Source organism: Trachinotus anak, unplaced genomic scaffold, assembly GCF_046630095.1.
Source record: "Trachinotus anak isolate AG129_WGS33_773 ecotype Australia unplaced genomic scaffold, CSIRO_AGI_Tana_v1 ptg000009l, whole genome shotgun sequence".
Classification (NCBI taxonomy): Eukaryota; Metazoa; Chordata; class Actinopteri; order Carangiformes; family Carangidae; genus Trachinotus; species Trachinotus anak.
Window position 1 is genome coordinate 5,535,973 of NW_027273860.1, and position 21,494 is coordinate 5,557,466.

Genomic DNA, 21,494 nt, shown 5'->3' on the forward strand with positions numbered 1-21,494 from the left:
GAATAGCTGATTTTAACCGAAATTACTGTGCCAGTCTGGAGCTCCTTCTTTCACTGTTGATAAATGAGTTTGTGTAACCTGCATGAAAGAATATATGTAAATAACCAAACTTATAAAATAATAGAGAAATTGGAGCCCATCGTGTCATGATCAAACAAAAATTAAAACAAAAACATAATACATGTTGCCAAGATATGAAGATTATTTGGCATCACATTTTCAAACTGCAAGTACAACCATTAAAGTTTAGGGTTAGTCAAAAAGTAAAAAAAAAAAAATAAAAATAAAAAAAATAATGCAGATTCAGAGCAAAATGAAGAGTAAAAAATAAATAGCTTGACTATTTATTGATTGAGAGGAAGAATGCTTCTTTGATTGTGAGGTAATTTTTCATTAGCAGGAAAACACTTTTGTAAACACATAATAGATAACTGTACCTGTTCACATTTTATTTACATATATTTCCTTATGGTGGCAATGTCGTTGTCCATATGATGTGATCATTTAGTGGTTCATACAGCAAAATAACTCAGTAATCATACACAATGCCAACTTATAATTTATGGGACATGCCACAATTCTGTATCACATGCTTTTTTCCATTTACATCATAAAGCTGACAATCAGTGATAAGAACTGACCATGAGCTGTAAAGATGAGTGAATGTAAAACAGACTGTGACATGATCCACATATCATTAACATCAACTGTCTTTTATCAGACAGGCTCTAAAGATTCAAATTTATTGAATATTAACAAAATAATTTACATATTCTGTATACATTTTTCACTATACATTGAATACATTTTATTTAATACAGTTTGCACCTCATTGTGATGCTGACTGTTTTCATATTTTCATCATGACACTCATTCAAAATTGGTCATGTCTCAAAAAAAGTGAGTAAAATAACATTATGTATGGTTATAACAATGTAAAACTATAATATGGAAATGAACTGAAACTAAATATTTACAAAAAAAATAAAAAATACAAAAAACAAAAACAAATATAATACATTAACACAGTAATGCTGTTGTGTTGCTACGGCCATTTTCTTCTATTCCAGTATTATGATGTTCAGAGAAGTGATACTGTTCACATTTCTACCTCATTTTTACAGTCTGGTTGAAAGATCCTCTATGTCTTCAATGCGGTTGCTAGTCCCTGAGTTATCGCTGACATTTTTGCCTTCAGCCCCTTCACTGAGTAGAGCTACCACTGTTGATACTGTGGCATTGGGATCCAACAGTTTCACCAAAGGCACATTCACACCTCTCTCCTGAAAGATCAGATTCTGCAGAGTCATGGCCTGCATAGAGTCAATGCCTAAGGATGAGAGAGGTGATTCATCTTTCAGCTCACTCTGATCCATGCCAATGGTCTCGCTGAGGAGGGAGACGACATACTCTTTTGGTGAGACAGATTCAGCTTGTTTAGTTTGAGAATCTGTCTCTTTGGATTTCTGGAAAGCCTCCTCAACTAACGCAGACAGGCGCATGGTCAAGGCTGCATTTTGAGAGAGGATGTTGTACCTGATGTTTCTGAAGTGAAACCTGCAAACAGCTTGTTGGGGTTGATTGAGCACAAGACATTGCTCCAAGCTTTTATGAATTTCAGCCACATTCAACACCATCATCCCTTTTGCCTCCAGAAATCGCTGGAAATGCTCCTTGTTCAGGAGGAGACCAAGGTTCAGAGCTCCCCAGTTGATAGACTGTCCAGGCAGCCCAAGTTTGCGCCTGTACTGACAGAACATGTCAAGGAATGTGTTGGCTGCTGCATAGTTTGTTTGTGATGCATTGCCTAGAAAAGCAGAGATAGAGGAGTAACACACAAAGTAGTCTAACTGACAGTGCTGTGTTGCATGGTGCAAATTTAGTGCACCGTTTACTTTCGGTTTGAGAACTTTCTCATAGAGTGATCTGTCAAGGGTCTCAATCAGTCCATCATGCAAGACAACTGCACTGTGAAACACTCCTCTAACTGGACAACCAGGGAACTTCTGGCCAATGACACTGATAACCTTGTGCACCTGCTCAGAGACAGATATGTCACACTTCATGCTAGTGATGCAGTTTCTGCACTGTTTCTCTATATTGTGTATCTCTTGCTGCACATCTGGTGTGGGCTTGCTCCTGGAGAGTATGACAATATACTCTCCCCCTCTTTGCGAGATGAACTTGACAGTTTCAAAGCCCAGACCAGAAAGACCACCTGCCACTATGTACACTGCTCTCTTCTGGAAAAGCTGCTTTTTTGTTGGCAGCAATGGAATCTCAGAGATTATACTGCTGACATCTTTTTCCAGAGCCACTACAGCCAGTGTCTTTGAGTTGAAGTACGATTCCGGTTCATCAAAATGAAAGTTCTTGATGCTGTCAGATTTCACACTCTGAAAGGTACAGCTTTTTAGAACAAATTTCCTGCTCAAGTTCAAGGACTTGAGCCAGTGATGAATGTTTGGCTTTTGTGCACTTAAGGATCCCTTTTGAAAAATGACTGGCATCTGAATGGTCTGCATGTGAACACTTTCCTTTACATTATGGAACATGTCCTGAACAAGCAAACCCTGCATCTGAGATTCACAGATGATGACAATATGCTGGACACCTGGAAAGTTGCAAATTTTGTCAATTAGGGTTTCATCAAATGGAGGCAGGATGATAAATGCATCAATTTGATTAACATCTAGAAAAGACCCATTGCACTGTGTTCCAACAACCACATTCCAGCCTGATTTGTAAGATGTAAGTGCCAAGACTTTCATCAGAGCAGAGTCAGGGACAGAGGATATGATTCCTAGCTGATGTTTGGCTCTGGGCAAAGCTCGATGCAGGATTTCCCATGCTAGCACAAAGTAGGAAACACAGGGTGTTTTTTGAAGGAATGGGAATCGTTTGGTGCTGTAGCATGCATCCTCTGGAACTCTGACCTTACTGGCTGCTACTACAGGATAACAGGAAGCAATGAGGTCCCCCACTTTTAGTTTCTTGACATCTTTTCCAACTGCTGTAACAGTGCCACTGAAGTCAAGAGCCAGAAGCTTGTGATTCTGTGATGAGTGTTTGTTCCAGTACAGTGTCTGGCCAAATTTCAGATGTGAAACACTAACAGGAAAGTAATCAGATGAATGAGCACATATCTTGTTGGGCCGAATTTCAACATAAGTGTCACTGATTGGCTGGGCCCCTTCGTCAAAGCGAATGGCACTCACTTGAGTAATCTTATATGCATCAGCCGTTTGAAGGATGCAAGGCTCAGTCACTGAAGAGGTGAAACTGCCCCCTGTACTGTCAATGATTTCAGGTGAAGTACGGACAATGGATGGTTTCCAAATCAGCCCATCTTTCACCACCAACTCTGGGTACTTGCTGCAAGGACACGATTGTAGGACCTCAGACAGAGCTGCAATGTCCTTAGCAGAAACAGTGCCTATATCAATCAGCTGAAATGAAAGATCTGGTATCTCTGCAGCAAATGATCTTGTCATACCAGCAAGAGAAAAATCTGGACTTATGTAGTCTACTGTGATGTCAGAGGAACAGTAGGTCACTGCTCTAATGGAGTGCGGGTACTGAATTTGCTTGAGCTCAAGGACTATTTGGCGGAAAATCTCACAGCAGCTCACCAAATTCTGCAGGACAACATCAGCTGCCAGTGAAGTAAGGTTTTCTTTGCCCCACAAAAACAAGACCTCATCAAAGTTTTTCTCAATATCTGTGATGTTGAGTTTTGCCAAGAGAGCAGGGAAGCCATGGCTCAAGATATCTTTTGCATGTTTGAATGAAATGTACTGAGATCTTGAATCCAGATGTTGTTGCAGGCCTTTAGAGATCCCTATGTGATCACAAAACACCAATGCTTTAGGAGGAGGAACAGATGTACTTTCGGGGACGACACTGAAGGCATTATGGTAGAAGTACTCCTCAACCACATAAGAATGACTGCCAAGATACTTGATTATCACATGCTTAACTTCAACCAACACTCTGCCCTCTCTATCTGAAAAGCAGCCGCAAACCTCAAAGTGATCAGTGCCCACATCAGTTGCTCTCAGATAGACAATCATCTCATCTTGCAAGGGTTCAAACATTGTCAAACTTCCAATTTTAGCAGGAAAGCCTGGCCTACCAGCAAAAATGTGTTCCACTGTAACTGGGAGAAGCTGCATCAGAAAATCCAACACAACAGGATGAATGCAGTAGTCATGCAACTGAGACTGTAGTGCCTCTGGAACTGAGACAACTGCAAAAGCCTCCTTGAGATCTTCTCCATAGTGCACATTCCCCTTATTCTGGAAGATGTCTCCATACTGAAAGCCTCCTTGAGACAGATACCCGTAGAACTCCTGAGAGCTCACAACAGATTTGCATCTTTTGTAGATGGAGCTTAGTGAAATACACTGCTCCTCAATCAGCCTCTCTCTTTTGGAAACAACTGTGCCTGATGCGTACACTGCAGATGGGGAGAATACCCTGAAACTGGTTTCTTTCTCTGCTGGTTCCAGTTGCACCTTCATTTCAGGTGAATTCAGGGTTAAAACACATGGACTATGAAAATTGACACTGAGCTGTAGTGAGTTGAGCGGAACTTTTGGTTTGGCACTGGCCATGACTGCAGCTAAACCCAATTCAGCATAGAAGGCACCTGGAATAATGGGTATATCGTTATGTTTGTGCTCTTTTAGATAGAAAGAAGAGTCTGACATCAGATCACAACTGAAAATGTTGCTTTCACTTCCTGTCTGACAAAGCACAGGATGATTACTTGCTGTATTTTTCTGTGCTGCTCCAATGATAACATCTCTATCTGAGCAATCAAACTTGTATTTCGGGAAAGGCAGTGGCATTGTCTCATACCCTTTGTAGAAGGTATTCCAATCTACTTGAACTCCCACCTCGAACAACTTCGAAACAACAGACATGATTGTTTCATGATCTTTCTCTGGCTGTACTGAGGTTAGAACAGCTGTGTCATTATCCAGAGATTCCATGATGTTTCTCTGCAGCGCCCTTCTTGGACCTATCTCTACAAAGACTGTATTTTTCATTCCTTTAGCTGCCGACCTCACTGCCTGCTCAAAAGCTACTGGCTCACGAATGTTTCTAGCCCAGTATTCACCTGTGCAGAAATCTCCCTGCTGGATTTCCTTGCCTGTCACTGTTGAAAACAACTCTGTTTCGAGATCATTCACCTGTAAGGAGCCAATTGTTTCCTTGATTTCTGACAGAATTGGATCCATCATGTGGCTGTGGTAAGCAGCAGGGACATCCAGAACCCGGAGGAACAGATTTTGACTCTGGGCTGAGGTGCTTAGCTCCTCATGGAGGCTCTTGATTGCATTTGTGTCACCTGAGAGGGTGCAAGACTGTGGGCTGTTGAAAGCAGCAAGGCAGACTCTACCAGAGTAACAAGGAAGAAGAGCAGTTACCTCTGACACAGCCATGTTGCTGATCACAAGCATCTTCCCACCAGTGACTTTGCTCTGGAGAATGCTGCGGACATAGATTACTTTCACTGCATCCTCAAGAGAGAGGAGGCCTGAACAGTGAGCGGCTGCAACCTCACCTACAGAGTGTCCAAGAATTGCATCTGGCTTGACACCCCATCGCCTGAGCAGGGTGGTAATACCAACCTGGATAGCGAAGAGTAATGGTTGGACAACCTCTGGGTTTTTGAAGTCACTACTCTCAAACTCACTTTCAAGTGTGTCCAGGATGTTCAGTGCACTCAACCTTTGAAAAAGTTGTGTAATTTCTTTGATCTTATCTCTGAACACAGGCTCGTGTTTAAGTAGCTGCTTGCACATGCCATGGTAAGTGACGCCATTTCCACAGAAGACAAACACTAACCTTGGATCTGAGTAGGATGAGCTGACATTTTTGCTTAGAGCAGCGCTTAGCTTTTCTTTAAGATCAACTACAGATGATACCATGATGGCCTTTCTGTATTTATGTTTTAGATGGCTTCTTCTGCAAGCTGATGTGTACAGTAGAGAACCTATATCAACTTTACTATCTGCTTCCAACTGTTTAATGGTGTCTTCCATCATCATTGAGAGGGATTTGGTTGAATTTGCCGACATGACAAAGTACTTTGGTTGCATCTCATTTTGTTTTTGTTGAATGGGTGACTGGTTGAACTGTTTGACAATAGCATGTGCATTTGTACCCCCAAATCCAAAGTTGTTCACCCCTGCAATTCTTGCACCAGAGTATTCCCACTTTTCTGCTTCCTTAGGAACTTTAATGTTCAGGGCTTTGGCATCTACACTGGCAACTTCCTCAGAATAGAAAACAGAGGGAACAATGGTCTCATGCTTCATCATTAGGAGAACCTTAATGAGTCCAGCCACTCCAGCTGCAGATTCTGTATGTCCAATGTTGCTTTTCACAGAGCCAATCCGTAGTGTCTCTGTACCAGGAGGTCTGGCTTTAGCAATGACATTTGAGATACTTCCTGCCTCCGTTGGGTCTCCGACTGGGGTTCCAGTCCCATGTGCCTCTATGTACTGAACATCTACAAGGTCAGACTTTGAGTAGATTCTTTGCAGGAGCTCCTCTTGTTGTGTCATGGAGGGTTTGGTGATTGGAGTGACTGAGTGTCCATCTTGGTTGACGGCTGTCTTGCTGATGATACCCCAGATATGGTCATGGTCTTGTATTGCCTATAAAGCAACGACCAGACAAAAATTATACAGTGACAGCATCATAAAATTGTGATGTTTAGTCCTGGTTCAAATGATATATAAATATCTTCTGGACTTCTAAAAGTTTGTTGGTGAGAAACAGGGTTAACAGGTACAGACCAGGTATTTATAGGTGCTATTCAGATTGGTTAATGTTTATAAGTAACAAAATGCTTATTTATACTGAATCAGTCATTAATTAATTGATGTTGGTCTCATGATATCTCCTGATATGGTCTTATGTTAATAAAAAATTATAAATAAAAATCATCATCATCCATATCTGCATATTCTGACCGTTTTCAGTGGCTTCAGGAGAACAACCCCACAGCCTTCCCCTCTACCATAGCCATTTGCTCTGTTGGAGAAAGGTTTGCTGGTCCCCTCTGGTGAGATCATCTTGGCCTTGCTGAGAGCAACAAACACTCTGGGCTCTATGATACAATTGACTCCCCCACAAACAGCCATATCACAGTCTCCTGATAAGATAAAACAAATTTTACTATTGCACACAGTAATATTCTAATGTCCTTTTTAACACCTGTCCTTGCAATAAAAATCATGATGCTGAGGTCTGACTTTCCATCAGAGTTACATTTACAGTTTGCCCAAAGTGCTGTTGCCAATAGTTTTACATGTTTTACATACAGACCTTGTTTAATGGATTGGCAGGCAAGATGAAGAGCCACAAGGGAGGATGAGCAGGCACTGTCTATGGACAGTGAGGGTCCAGTAAAGTTGAAGATGAATGAGATTCTGTTTGCTGCTATACTCATGGCAAGCCCTGTGCCAGTCCAATGGTTAATCACACTTGGGTGCACATGTGCAGCATTTGTTTCATAATCTCTGTTCATTAGGCCTGGATAAAAATAAATAAGAAATTAAAAAAACAAACAAAAAAACAAAAACATGTTGGAAATTAACATTTTGCTCTTTACTATTTAGAAATTTGGGAGTGAGTGATTTTGTTTATAAACTGTTATATAAATGTTAAATATATTCATGCAGAAATCAATTATATTGCTCGTCAAGAAAAGCCAGTGTCTTACCAACAAACACTCCTGTCCGGGTCCCACTGGCTTTCTCCATAGGAATCCCAGCATTCTCTAAAGCTCTGTAAACACACTGAAGGAGCTGTTTTTGTTGAGGGTCCATTTGTTCCACTTCACTGTCACTGATGCCAAAGAACTTGTGGTCAAATTCATTAAACCTGAAAACAATTGATCAAAACCACTGGGATCAATTTAGGTTTCTGATAGATAAGTTTTAATTTATTTCTATATATATTTCTAAATTTTTTACACTTTAAAATGAGATCTGCTTCATGTGAGAGAATTAAAATATGAAGGAGCTTTCTACACACCTTTGTGTGATTGTTAAAGTAAATACCAAAGTCTGAAGTTGTCTCAGAGCTGAGAAACACTTCTGTCAGGATCTACACTGCTTTTCCTATATTTTCATGTCTTAATCATCATCATTTTATATAATTAGTGACCATATGTTTAAAGATGATATTTATGAGAAGATGAGACCAAGCTTTGATGTCATTGTACAACCAACATTTCAACCACACTTCACTTGAACCACACTAGTTCAAATGCAAGCTTCACACTCAGGCTTATATATATATATATATATATATATATATATATATATATATACACATGCTCCCCACACCTGTTGGTGATCTGCAATCAGGGACATAATCATGGAGCTACAAGGGCACACCTGAGTTCATCACATTCACTTAACATTAGAAAAAGTTAGGAGCATCAACATGTCTATCCATTTATATGCTGTGACACTAACACACACTTCACAAAGGCTTTTGGACTATGTCCCAAAAATATTCAGATATCTCAATAATGCAACATAAAGAGAAGGCTATAATCTAAAAGTAAGGGCTACAAAGAAATGCATACATGTGCCTGCTTTCATTTACCCATTTCAAAAATCTAAAGAAGCCCCATTGAATCGTTTGGAGACAAAATGTGGTACAAAAAACATTAAAAGATAATTTAATCAAAAGGAAACATTCTAAATATACACATTTACAAAACACACAAAATAAATAGGCTTATTTAAATAGATTATATCATAAGATATAAAATACCATACCCATCAATGAGAGCAGCGTTGGCTGTGCGGGATTTACCCGCCTTGTTGTCGTCAGGATCATACCAGCTGGCTAAGTCAAACCTCTCTTTGGGAATTGGCACAGAACAGTTTCTGCCATCCACAAGAACCTTCCAGAAATTGTCAAGCCCTTCTCCTGTTTGGAAACAAACATACACATAAATTTAATAAAAATGCCCACCTTTTATATTCCGCACTTTGTAATTGCCTGATTTCGTATATACAAGTTATGGTGAAAAGGTTAGAAATTGTTTTATCAAATATATTTATGAAGTTTTATGAAAATGATGCACTTTGTTTGAAAAAAACTGTTCCCAAATCACATGATTTACCTCCAGGAAAATTGCATCCAATGCCCACCACTGCAATACTGTCTTCAGCTTCCTCCATCCTGACTGTACATCACTGAGAAAGAAAATCAAAAGTCTTTACTGCACCATCATGTCTTCATTTCTCTTCCTTTCAGGCATCATCACATCCAGAAATAAATGTGGTAACTGTATAATTAGTCCACTTTAGTCATGCACCAATGTACCAGATCATCCTTACATCCATACCGTTTGCTGTTTCCCCCAGTGATGCTATCACTGCCAGACCTGCAGCTGATTCTTATAGCCAGCCTCTTTTCTTTATTAAACATTAATGAGTGATTGTATACGTGGCCATGGAGATGAAGGACCTCAGTGCACACATTTATGGTGCCTTACAAATGATTAGACCAAGTTTAAAGAGTAAATCAATATGTTATCTAACTATGAGGTGATTCTAGGTCTCTTGTTGCACAGAAGCTTATCACAGTTTTCCATAACTAACAATCAACCAGTTTAAGTTTAAAGTTATTCTTGTGGTTTCAAATTAAACCTCTTCCTGCTTACTCTTAAAATTAATTAATCAATAATAATAATTTACCAAAGTTTACATCAACTAACAGCCGTTATTAAGTAATAAGCTATGTAGTCAACAATGTTTTCAATACTCCAACACCTTATATAATATATACAATACATGTTGAGTAAGAGTGTGTCATTAATTCATACTCTATCAACCTTATGTTTCGAGATAAGTCAGGGTCAAGGTAGATGTGGAAAGTTGTACTGAAACAAACTGGACAAAGAAGCAGAGAAAACATGAATGGAAACTTTTTTTTTAATCACAATCTTTAGACACGTTTACAACATCCAATAGTCCCTCAGCTTCTTTTCACATTCAGTGCAATAATACCCATAAATAACGATGTATGTTAAGTTACCTTTGGACACATTCTGCAACTCCAAACATCCTCAGAACACTCTCAAACCACCCCAGTGAACATCCAGGGAATGGACATTGAGATTGTGGACTCGTATAAGTACCTGGGTGTTCACCTGAACAATAAACTGGACTAGACTGACAACACACATGCTCTTTACAAAAAAGGACAGAGCAGGCTGTACCTGCTATGGAGACTGAGGTCTTTTGGGGTGCAGGGGGCACTCCTGAAGACCTTTTATGACTCTGTGGTGGCATCAGCCATCTTTTACGGTGTGGTCTGCTGGGGCAGCAGCATCTCCACTCCTGACAGGAGGAGACTGAACAGGCCAGCTCCATTCTGGGATGTCCCCTGGACTCAGTGGAGGTAGTGGGCGGCAGGAGAATGGTGGAAAAGCTATCATCCCCGTTGGAGAACACCTCCCACCCCATGCAGGACACTCTGACAGCACTGAGCAGCTCCTTCAGTGACAGGCTGCTGCACCCACGGTGTGTGAAGGAGAGATACCGCAGGTCTTTCCTTCCAGCTGCTGTCAGACTTTAGATCAAACACTGCACTCAATAACCCCACACACACACACACACCAGAAATGGACAACTCACCACCGCAACAACCTCACGCATCTCTCAATATCCCACAAACGCTGCTACTGTTGTTGTAAATATGTAATTTTTTGTATCTATATATTTTGTATATTATTATATTGTTATTATTTATCTTCCCAAATATTTGTTATTGCAGTTTCTTGCACCTTTCCTTTCTCTGCACTGCCACGTTGCTGCTGTAACACTGTGAATTTTCCCACTGTGGGACTAATAAAGGCCATCTTATCTTATCTAACAAACAGAGCATATGCAAACATTATTGTAAAAACCTATAGGCCACTGTTAAAGAACTTCTATTGCATCTAAATTCCAGTGTTCTCTTTAATTTTCTATTATAGCATTTCAGCTTTCTTTTAACTATCGTTAATTTAATCAGAGATGTCACTCAAATCAATCAAACCAGCATCACATTTTAAGACAGTTTTCAGTTTGGTAACTGAGTTGGTAAAAAGAGTTTTAATGAATGCTGCAACCTCTGGAACATCTTATTAGCTTTTCACATGGTCATCCAGGTCCATCCTTTGCAAATTCCCAGTGCAGTGATGAAGTTTTGTTTTATTGCCTTTATCAATTCAGTGCAGTCACACCCAGATCATACAGTGGGTGTCTTTATTACTTGTTGTAAAAGCAGTGAAAGAGCCAAGGTGGTTGTTAATAATAAAAGAAATGACCTGACTTGACATGATGAGGAAGAATAATTTTTTGAAACTATAACAACAACAACAACAACAACAACAACAACAACTAAAGATGTTGATCACTTTTGCCTCATTTAGTTGTGGTTCCTTCTTGAAAACCTTTGTCTTATTAACTGAAACATCAAGCATGTGCAAGCAGGGACAGAAACAAAATTATGGAGTGTGAGAGAGACTTTAATGTGAGAAAATACCAGTACAGAAAATCATTTCAGACATATAGAAAAAAACTTGATGATGAAACTATTATCAAAATGGATAGAAAAGTATTTATGGTCATTTCTGTAAATCAGAAATGTAAAATTAACATTTATATACTTAGTATTTTATTTAGATAGTGCCATGTTGTAGAAGTACTCTATGTTAGTATGTAAAACAAATACAAACAAGAACTGTTAGAAAATACATATATTTTACTTTAACAAAAAGCCATTAAGATAATGTTTGGTACATTCTTGACAAGCAGCATTGGTGAAATAAGATGCAATGATTTGTGAATGAACACATCAGACTTGGTTGGTTGCCTCATTCCCATGTTATGGAGAGCAAACGACAGCTCAGCTCCCACAGCTTCTGTGCCAGCTCGTCGTTTTTTCCATCAGCTGAGCAGTTTGCAGGAGCACAGTCACTGTTGGCAAAGACAAAGATAAGCAACTTGAAACTTGGTTTAAACCCTTTAAGTTATTACATCAAATTTTTGATTTATATTGTTTCCTTCCTATTTATCTAATAATGTTGTTGTGCATATATCTGTCTCTGCTGGAGGAGGGATCCATCTCTGTGGTGCTTCTTAAGTTGTTTTTTTTTCATGCCTTTGTTTTCTGATAAAAAGGTTTTATTGTCAGGGAGTTTTTCCTTATCTGAATCAAAGGCTTAGGAGGGAGTTGACAGATTGTAAAACCCTCTGAGATAAACTAAATAAAAATTTGACTTCATGAATTCTCTCCTTAATTCAGTGTCATTTTGATAGGAAATGTTGATGGACTGCAAATATAAAGTTTATATATTAAACAACATGTAAAAACAAAGCACCTGTAGTATCCACCACTCTCCTTCTCCAGTGATGGCTCCACTGCGCAGTAAATGGTTGTCTGAGCTCCCTGGGCAGAGTTCTTGGTGAAGGGACTGGCCATTTTCCATAAGATCTGCTGGGGGCCGTTCAGATGACGCCATAATTCTGTCTGGACGACTCCAGGGTGGAGGGAGTATGTCGTCACACCCGTGCCTGAAAAAACAAAGTGAATTCCTGATTAACATTACTGCAAAACATGAAGGAAATGAAGGAAACTGACAAAACCAGATTTATCCAGTTCAGCTTTAAAGTTAGGAGCAAATGCATTGTTTGACTAAATGAGAGATCCCAGTTAGGAAAAATGGGTGTGATACTCACCTTCTAGCCGTTTAGCCAGTGAGCGGGTGAAGAGGACGTTGGCTAGCTTGCTCTGGGCGTAGGCTTTATTCTTGTCGTAACTCTTCTCGCTGTTGATGTCCTCCAGATTGATGGTGCTCCAGGAGTGAGCCAGGGAAGACACATTGATAATCCTGGCCGGTGCCGACCTCTTAATCAGGTCAAGCAACAAATACGTCAACAGGAAGTGACCTGCAGAAGAAGAAGATATAATTATCAAGTTTGGCAAAGCAGGAAAAGGTCAGGTATTGCAGCATAAGTAGTAGATGAGAAAAATGAAAATATCTTATATTGCACCTGGTTTTACAGCACCAGTTAATCCCATCAGGACTCAAGAGATTAATGTCTAGGTTGTTTAACATACATGTAAAGTTATAGATCTTTGGTTAAATGTACAATCAGCCGTCATCATGGTCTGCAAATGTAAGCTCATGACAGAAAAGAAAAGTCCTAGCTGCTCTGATGAAAAATATTTCAGTAGATGAGCACATTTGAATCAGAAGGACAGAAACAAACAGGAAGCAACTTAAATGGGTCGACACCTTTGGCAAACAAGGCTAATGGGACACACTAAAACCTGGAGACCGATTAACCCATGTTTAGAAATCTTGGTTCATCAGATTATATTCTTACTTTTATTCTGTGCAATCATTTTAAACATGTGAAGCTTTTAGCAAACACACTTTTGAGTAAAAGTTAAACTGGCAGCATATGACTTTCACCAGAGTAATGACATTCATGGAAAATGGCACAAGTTCTAGTGACCAAATCTGCAGGCAATTAATTTATTAAAACTGTGTTCTTAAAACTGTGGTCTATAAACCTTGGCAAGATGCAATGTTCTGATGGCCGTGCATTAAACTTTATTCTTTATCTCACCAAGGGACAATTTGTCTTATCTGACATAACCTCTAATAATGTCAACACCCATCAATATTCAACAGAGGGCTGTATAAAGGATTTAAAATAAGATTTCCTTTGAAAAGAGTTTGACACAAAAGAAAAAGAGAAAACAGGATTTCTTATCTTCTCCCCCTTACGTACATAGGCAGTTAAATTCTCATATTAGCAAGCGAGAGCTAAATGGCCAGTTTGATATATCAGTAACTTATGGTTTGAATTTACAGTTCTCCAGTAAACCCATTAAAACAGTTACAGTATGACAAAAGTATTATTGCATTTTAGCTGTGCTGGATCCAGAAAGAACACAAGCTGCCAAGGGGGAGGTCAAAAACGCCTCCTAGTGGACTTCACCTGTAAGTATAGGAACTGTTTTGAAGGCACTGATACCCAGTTGGGGCATGTCCGGCACAAGTGAGTTAATGAAAGCAGTAAACAGAGCAGCAATCAGAGCTACTGTAATCTACTGATTTTGGCAGTCCAACATGAAGGCAAATCCAAATATTCATTCTCTAATGCTCTAAACTCCGTAGTATTAGCTGTATTCTTTTCTAGATAGTAATTTGAATTTAAGTTTGAAAATGAATAAAATTTGGAAAGTCAAGAGGTAATTTTAATGACGTGACTCAACCACACAGGTAACATGGTTTCATTTACCCATGTGATTGATGCCGATCTGCATCTCAAAGCCATCTGCCGTTTTCCCATAAGGACACACCATCACACCAGCATTGTTGATGAGGATGTTGAGTTGTGGCTCTCCTGTAGGGAAGGACATCAAGAAGTATATAATGCTGTAGCTTTTAGCACCCTTCATGTGTGCAAGTCTACTAAGGAACAACTGGGCTTACCTTTGTTGATGGCCTCAGCGAATTCTCTGATGGACTTGCTATCTGCCAAGTCAAGTTTCATGCAAAGGACATTTTCGTTGCCTGAACTTTCGATGATTTCTTTCACAGCGGCCTGTGCTTTCTCCATGTCCCTGCACGCTATGATGACCTTTGCACCTAAACAGAAAAATAAACGGCAGTGAAATAGAACAGCATAAGCAAAGTCATTATAAATACACTGGTTCTCTGTATGCGTGCACAGCCAATCAACAGATACATATAAGTACTGCATGGGTGAGTGGGTACAGAGCACCCTCTCATGGCAAAATGTGTACATTACTGAATGCTTATTACAGAATACTTAATAATTTCAACATGGACAGTAAGAAACAAGGCCAATATTCACTTAACATTAGAAAACATAACACGTTTATCTTAATCTGCAGATTCAGTTTCATCCTAAAGAGCTTAAAATAATTCCAAATTCAAAATGTATTGTTTGTTCAATCAAAATCACTCTATTTTATTCTTGTGAGGTATGGATGATTCAAAATGCCTGAATTTAAACAAATCGAAAAAATAAAGTAAAATATGAGACACATTCTTTATATTTCTGTTTTCATGTGGAGGTGAAAGGAAACTTTTACTTCTGTAAAAAAGAAATACAGAACAGAGCAAAGTCATGACATTGTGCGCGGGCTAGTCTCTGCTCAGTTAGCTCAGTTAGCTCTCATTCAACACATATTTGTATTTCTAGGAAAGAAAAAAAAAAAAAAAAGTTTGGTCCTGCAGTCTAAGACAAATCGGCATCCACTACAGCAGCTGCTAGGAGAAATGGAAATCTTCATGATTTTAACGGGGTGAAGCAACAACTACTTTGTTAGAAACAACTGCAGCTCCCAGGAAAATTGGTACTGATGTAATAGTCATTCGGTTTCATTAAGGCCTACTAAAATACAGAAATATTGAATGAACACACACACACACACACAAACAAGTCATTTTTCAAAACACTACCGTCCTTATCCTTCAACATGTGAAGTGAGCCACATGACATACTGTTGAGAAAAGCCCTGTCCCAAAGGGACAACACCACAGACTGTATATGTAGTTACATCAGTGACTGACTGCAGGTTTAAGAGATGGACTGGTCTGCAGGAAGCTGCACAAATAGAAACATTTAAAAGGGATGTGTTCGCGTTAAGTGTTGCTGGGTAATTAGTGTTGTTTAGCATGTGTTAACCTAGAGTAAACACTAACTGGTTTGATGGAGGAGGATTAGCTAATGCTAATAGATGTCCGCAAGGTAGGTAGCTATATTTGTGTGAAGGGCTGAATGCAAGTCTACAGGATGAATTTTGCAGTGCATAAAGTTACAGCTACTGGCCATCAACTATCACTGTCACAACACAAGTGGTTAATCTACTTCATTACAGTAGTAGTTTACATTAGTATAGCGGTAACTTTATGCCTAAATGTAATTTGATTTTAATGTGGGAAAAGAAACACACTCAACAAAACTGAATTTCAATATTTGTTTGCGTTTCCACATTCAGACATTTGAATATTGAATATTTAAGCACTGGAAATTGTCCATACATCACAGGTGTTGTGAAAAAAATTGACTTTTTTTGTTTTGTAGTCCAGCTCTTTTTTACATTACTCCTCGGGAGGCACTGAAAATAAATATTGCTAATCAGGTCGGGCATCATTTGACATCTGTGGACATATCCACAAATGTAACTCCTGTTTGGAACTGGTAAAACAACTAGAAACATATAATTAGCTGGAAGGTGTGAAACAATATCAGGTTGGCTGGTTGGCTGGTTGTACTCCTCTTATCTGTGGACCTGGAAAAGTCAACATCTCCTTACACAGACACAAAGAAGGGCTGAGCTGGTCTCAGTATTCTGGCATGTAAGCATGACAAAGCAAAACATCAGTGCTGCTGATGTGAGGACCAGTCAGATGTAGTTGAGCTTCAGTATTCAATCACAGGTTTAGTCAGACTAACCTCTCCTGGCCAAGTCGATGGCTGTCTCTTTGCCAATGCCAGTGTTGGCCCCGGTGATGACCACAGTTTTGCCATCCAGCCTTTCATCAGAGGACCAGGCAGCCCGGAAGAAATTTCTGGGATATTGAGAAATCACTTTTAACTTCCTAAGCCGGTAAAAAGGGTGTGATATGACAAGACATACTTACAGAAACATATGCTTTCCCTCACAGAGGCGCAAAGAAAAGAAAAACTGTGTCAACAATCTGACAACATTAGGTTTATTTCTTAAGCGTATATATAAAAATACAGCATTTGTTTAGACAGGTGTAGAATATTCCGTGTATATAAAAGGATTCCTCACCTTATCGCCTGCATGTCACTGTCTTAAAGCAGCCAGTCAGGGTGTAATCAGTCCTGGAAACCTGAAAACAAACCTGGAATCTCAGGCTCAAGTAAAAGCCCAAACCTTCAAACTCCCCACAGAGCGTCAGCGGGTTGAATATTGGCGATGCGGAAATGTCATTCAAGTTAAGCTGCAAATGTTTGATTGACTGGGATCTTAGCCAATCGGCTCCGACTCGATAGCTCTCGGAGAACGCTGATTGGTTGCCTTTTAAGATTGGGCCCGCCCCCCGTGGTGTGTGTATTCGATTCTGGATGCGGGCTGCGCCGGATGGGTGGGGAGGCTGTTCCTGTCTGAGTAAAAGAGGGAACAGTATTTTTTATTTATCGTCTAAAAATCAACTAGTAGTAGTAGCATTATGTCATAAGTCATCAAGCAATCAGTGAAATAAGATTGGAGGTCTGTGCTGAAGCTTGTTCCACTTATAAAAACAAACGAACAAACAAAAAAAAGTTACAATCAGTAATTGTTCATTTGTTTAAAGGTGAAATGGTTACAAAGTAATCTCTAAGAGATTAGATATCCATCAGTCCACAGTCAGACATAGAGATGATTTAGGTCCATGGCTACTCTCCCTGGAGGTGGGTGTCCAGCTGAGATGACCGACAAGGGAAAAATAAATTCTCAAGGTGTCTCACAGGGCAATGTCAGGGTGGCGGTCTACCTGCTGAAGCTCAGCAGGACAATGATCTTGATCATCAAAGTAAATCTACTACTGCAATAATTCAGACAGAGAAAAGCCACCTGTGTGGCCCAGTCAGAGCCCAGACCTCAGAGACGACGTGAAATGACCTGAAGAGAGCCGCTCACACCAGACATCCTGAGAATATGTCAGAGCTGAAGCAGCTCTAAAATTCCTCCTGAACGTTGTGCAGCTATAGAAAACACTTGGAGGTTACTGAAGCAGGTCGGACCAGTTATCACATCCAAGGGTTCCCTTATTTTTTTCCCCGGCAATGAAAATGTTCTAGGGGTGTGTTCAGTAAAGACACTGTGTCATTTGTCTGTACTTGTGACTTGGATGAAGATCAGATCACATTTTATGACCAGTTAATGCAGAAAACAGGGTCACGTTTGCTGCTGTATAAAGCTGTAAACCATCAGTTCTGAGTTGAACAAGTCTCTCAGCTGTTGCAACGTCTGTTCTGACGGTGATCAGTTTCTTTAGTCGGTGAATTCTCTTAGTGAAGGATTTCTATTTGTCTCAGAGTTCACCTACCTTGTGTCAGTGTTGGAATTAATAGCTGACAGCAGGAAGAACCAGACAATGTAAACTAAATACGCAACAGGCAACACCCAGTTAAAATCAGGATTCAGCGTTGCACTGCAGATTTATTTATCTTTTGTCACCATCTGCTCCCCCTGCTTCTGCTGCTGCGTCGCCTTCGTGGCTACGGATCACCTCAGCTTCTGGCAGCACGTTATCTTATGTACATCAAGACGAGTAAGTATTGGTGCAGGAAGGCAGGATTAACCATACTTCCTGTTGCAAGGAAGTAGTAGCAGTGTTTGTCTAACCGAGACGTGCTGGTCACATTCCTGCCAATGTACCTGGTTAGAATCAGGTTCAGGTTTCTACTCAATTTCAGCCAAATATATATGTTACTGCGTCTCAGTTTTGTAGTGCAGTCCTGGATCACTCCTTTTGTATGACATAGAGTCTGCTTAAAGTTAAGTATGATAAGAATAAATACAATTATGATGACTGAAGATCAATAAAGAAAAAAATAATCCCCAGGGCATATTATTCTGTTTGAATGTAATTTCATTTAATTCCATTTAAATTCAGCTATTTAATTCTGTTATTGTTAAGTTTGTGGTCTGTAAACAGGCCTATAACATACACTTAGTGTATTTTGTTAATTGTCATTATTATGTATTAGAGCGTATAATTATCCAGTATATTGTAACAAATTTATGAATTAATATTGATAAATAACATTATATTTTAAGTGTAACTTATCTTAAATAATATACTAAGCAAAAAAAGAAACTGACAGATAAAAAAAAGAGTAGACACCAGAAAGCCATTCCATTGTACTGTACTTCTTTCTCCAGCAGGTGGCAGCCAATAACCATATACCCCCATGAACAAGCTGGAGGAGCCCGTGTTACTGTGTTGTGTCTATAGAAAGATTAACAGGTTGGTATTTAGGTAAATCTTGTCCTTGGCAGAGATCTCACTCTGTTGGCAAATGATTTCCAGGAAACATAAAACACCCAATCACCCATCATGCCCCTGCAAAGTTCACCAAAGCACTATGAATGGTTCATTCATACTTTACAGACATGATTACAACATACTGTGGGATTATACTGTGGACAGGGGGTCATTAGATCAGGAAACAGTGTGGCAGACAACAGCTGATTGTGCATAAGCAAACATTTCCTTCCCTTTTCTCTGGCAGATCGCTCAGCGAAGGAGTGTGGGAGTGGGGTGTGTGTCTGTGTGTGTGCATACAGTATATCTGCATTTTGAAAAAGACAAATAGAGGTGTGGTTCATGTAAACTGGATCCACTCTGATTCGAAAAACAGCCAGAGGGAGTCTAAATCAAGTTTGTGTGCACTTATCTTGATTGCATGCCCCATCTCTGTCTCTTTAACTTCCTTTTTCATGTTTGTTTAAGCAGAAAGTGGTGGTTAGTAGCTGTTGCTTCACTTTCCATATACTGTATTACAACATGTGTACAGAAAATAATGTGTAAATAATATGTGACAGCCACCCTGAGCACAAACTGAGTTACATCATTCAAGTGAGATATAAATATCAGTAATTCTAGGACATTGTATGACCTTTATTTTTACTCTATTATTATTTATATTTGTGCCACAATAACAATCCATGTGCTTATTTATTCATTATTTTCATGTCATTTTTGTCCTTTATGTTTGCTGTTGTTGATGGGCTACTGTTTTGTCATTAGTTGCAAAAAAACATCAGACATAACAGTTTACCTAAGCTATTACTGGCGCCGCATTAGCAGCTTCCCAGAAGCCAAAGACAATGGACAGGCAAGAGGATACACTAAATAAACTATGAGAACAATCCATTAGCTATAATGGGACTATTAACTTGACTTTGGCAGATGGTGAGCAAAAGGATGATGGTTTTTATTTTTATACAGAGGGGGAAAAAAAAAATCAAAAAATAAACATAATCCAAACTAACTAACTCACTCTAATGCTAGCGCATCATATTCTGTAAATCTTACTCTGTGAAATATGATTAATACACAAGCAATTTGTCACGTCAAAATCAATGCCAGTGCAGCTTAAACAGAGACAGAAAAAGACAGAGACAAAACAATAAAAAATAATAAAACACTTTATTTACACTGCTCCTCAAATGAAAATTACAGAGAGCCCTAAGTTAATAAATAATGACAAGACAATAACAAAACATAGGTGAACAAAGCTAAAAAAAAACCTTTAAACATATTTTAAGACATAAAATACAAAACTTTGAATAATAATTTGTGTTTGATATTGTTTAATGTATTTTATGATTATCATTATATTGCACATGGAACAGCACAAGCACATATTCATACTACTGAATGACATATATGCATAATAAAAAACCTATATATGTAAATGCACTAAAATTACAAGAAAAATACACAAAACCAAACGAAAAAAGGAAAACATTAACATTTAACATTTCACTGCATCAAACGCTGTCTTAATAGCAGCTGTTTCCTCATTCTTAAGACTGTTTACAGATGCAGATGTCTTCATTGAAAAGTCCACTATCAGTGAGTGCGCACTGATAATTCAAGTTACAGTTTAAATATAGTTGACCATGATTGATGTCATAAAATCCTGCTCACGTGTACACTACCAATTTCAGACTAAGATTTAATGTCACCACAGAGAGTTTTCCTTTCAGCAGATAAATGTGAAAACAGCTTTCTAGTGTTTAACTCTGCACATACATCATTCTGCACAGAAACTATGTGAGTGGACAGGCGCCTTTAAATATCTTAACAATTAAATGTAGTGATCATTTCAATGGCAGCCTCAGGAAGGCCCTTTTCATGAGGAAGGAGATTTTCTAAAACAATGACTTTGCAAGACTCAGACTGGGAGTTCCATGATAAACACTCTGAACATAGTGATTTTGTGAATAACTATGTCTGAGAAAAGAAAAACCTCATTTTCCTGCCCTCTGCAGCAGGTCAGTAGCAACGCTGGCAGAACAAGCAGCCCTAATGTTTACATTATAACAATATCTTTCCAAGGTCACATCCCTTGGTGCCTCCCCTGACACACACACACACGCAGGCGACCAGCAGTCTGGCCTGTACAGTGAGCTCTCATCTACAAAAACCTCAAATTATCTGAAGCTGTGGGACACGATAAACATCTCTAAGTGTCCTCATCTCCTGCCATCACCTTTACTGTACAGACAAACCCTCACTGGCTCATCCATCACTTGCATTCTGTTTAGTCTGCCTTTTTTTTTTGTCCACCCCCTGCAATGTCTCTGTATTTGGTTTCTCACCCTCTTAGCCTCCCTCACCTCTTTGAGTGGTTGCATAACGCATAAATAGTGCCATTCATTTGCTCCGGCTGTTC

At 39.2% G+C, this 21,494-nt stretch overlaps 2 protein-coding genes across 2 annotated transcripts; both read right to left on the reverse strand.

Annotated features, from left to right (window-relative positions):
- Positions 1–274: 274 nt before the first annotated feature.
- On the reverse strand, positions 275–9,228 carry fasn2 (fatty acid synthase 2). Its single transcript, XM_071484744.1, has 6 exons — positions 9,161–9,228; positions 8,811–8,964; positions 7,742–7,902; positions 7,345–7,551; positions 6,990–7,171; positions 275–6,671 (listed from the first exon to the last, which is right to left on the reverse strand). The coding sequence occupies exons 1-6, from the start codon at positions 9,216–9,218 to the stop codon at positions 1,119–1,121; spliced, it is 6,315 nt and encodes a 2,104-aa protein (XP_071340845.1). The 5' UTR covers positions 9,219–9,228; the 3' UTR covers positions 275–1,118.
- A 2,305-nt stretch (positions 9,229–11,533) lies between these two features.
- LOC139625105 (retinol dehydrogenase 12-like) lies at positions 11,534–18,316 on the reverse strand. The gene is made up of 8 exons (XM_071484746.1): positions 18,134–18,316; positions 16,873–17,207; positions 16,530–16,645; positions 14,537–14,692; positions 14,343–14,447; positions 12,768–12,977; positions 12,410–12,602; positions 11,534–12,005 (listed from the first exon to the last, which is right to left on the reverse strand). Exons 2-8 carry the CDS (start codon positions 16,884–16,886, stop codon positions 11,903–11,905), a joined length of 897 nt encoding a protein of 298 aa, XP_071340847.1. The 5' UTR covers positions 16,887–17,207; positions 18,134–18,316; the 3' UTR covers positions 11,534–11,902.
- Between the last annotated feature and the right edge of the window lie 3,178 nt (positions 18,317–21,494).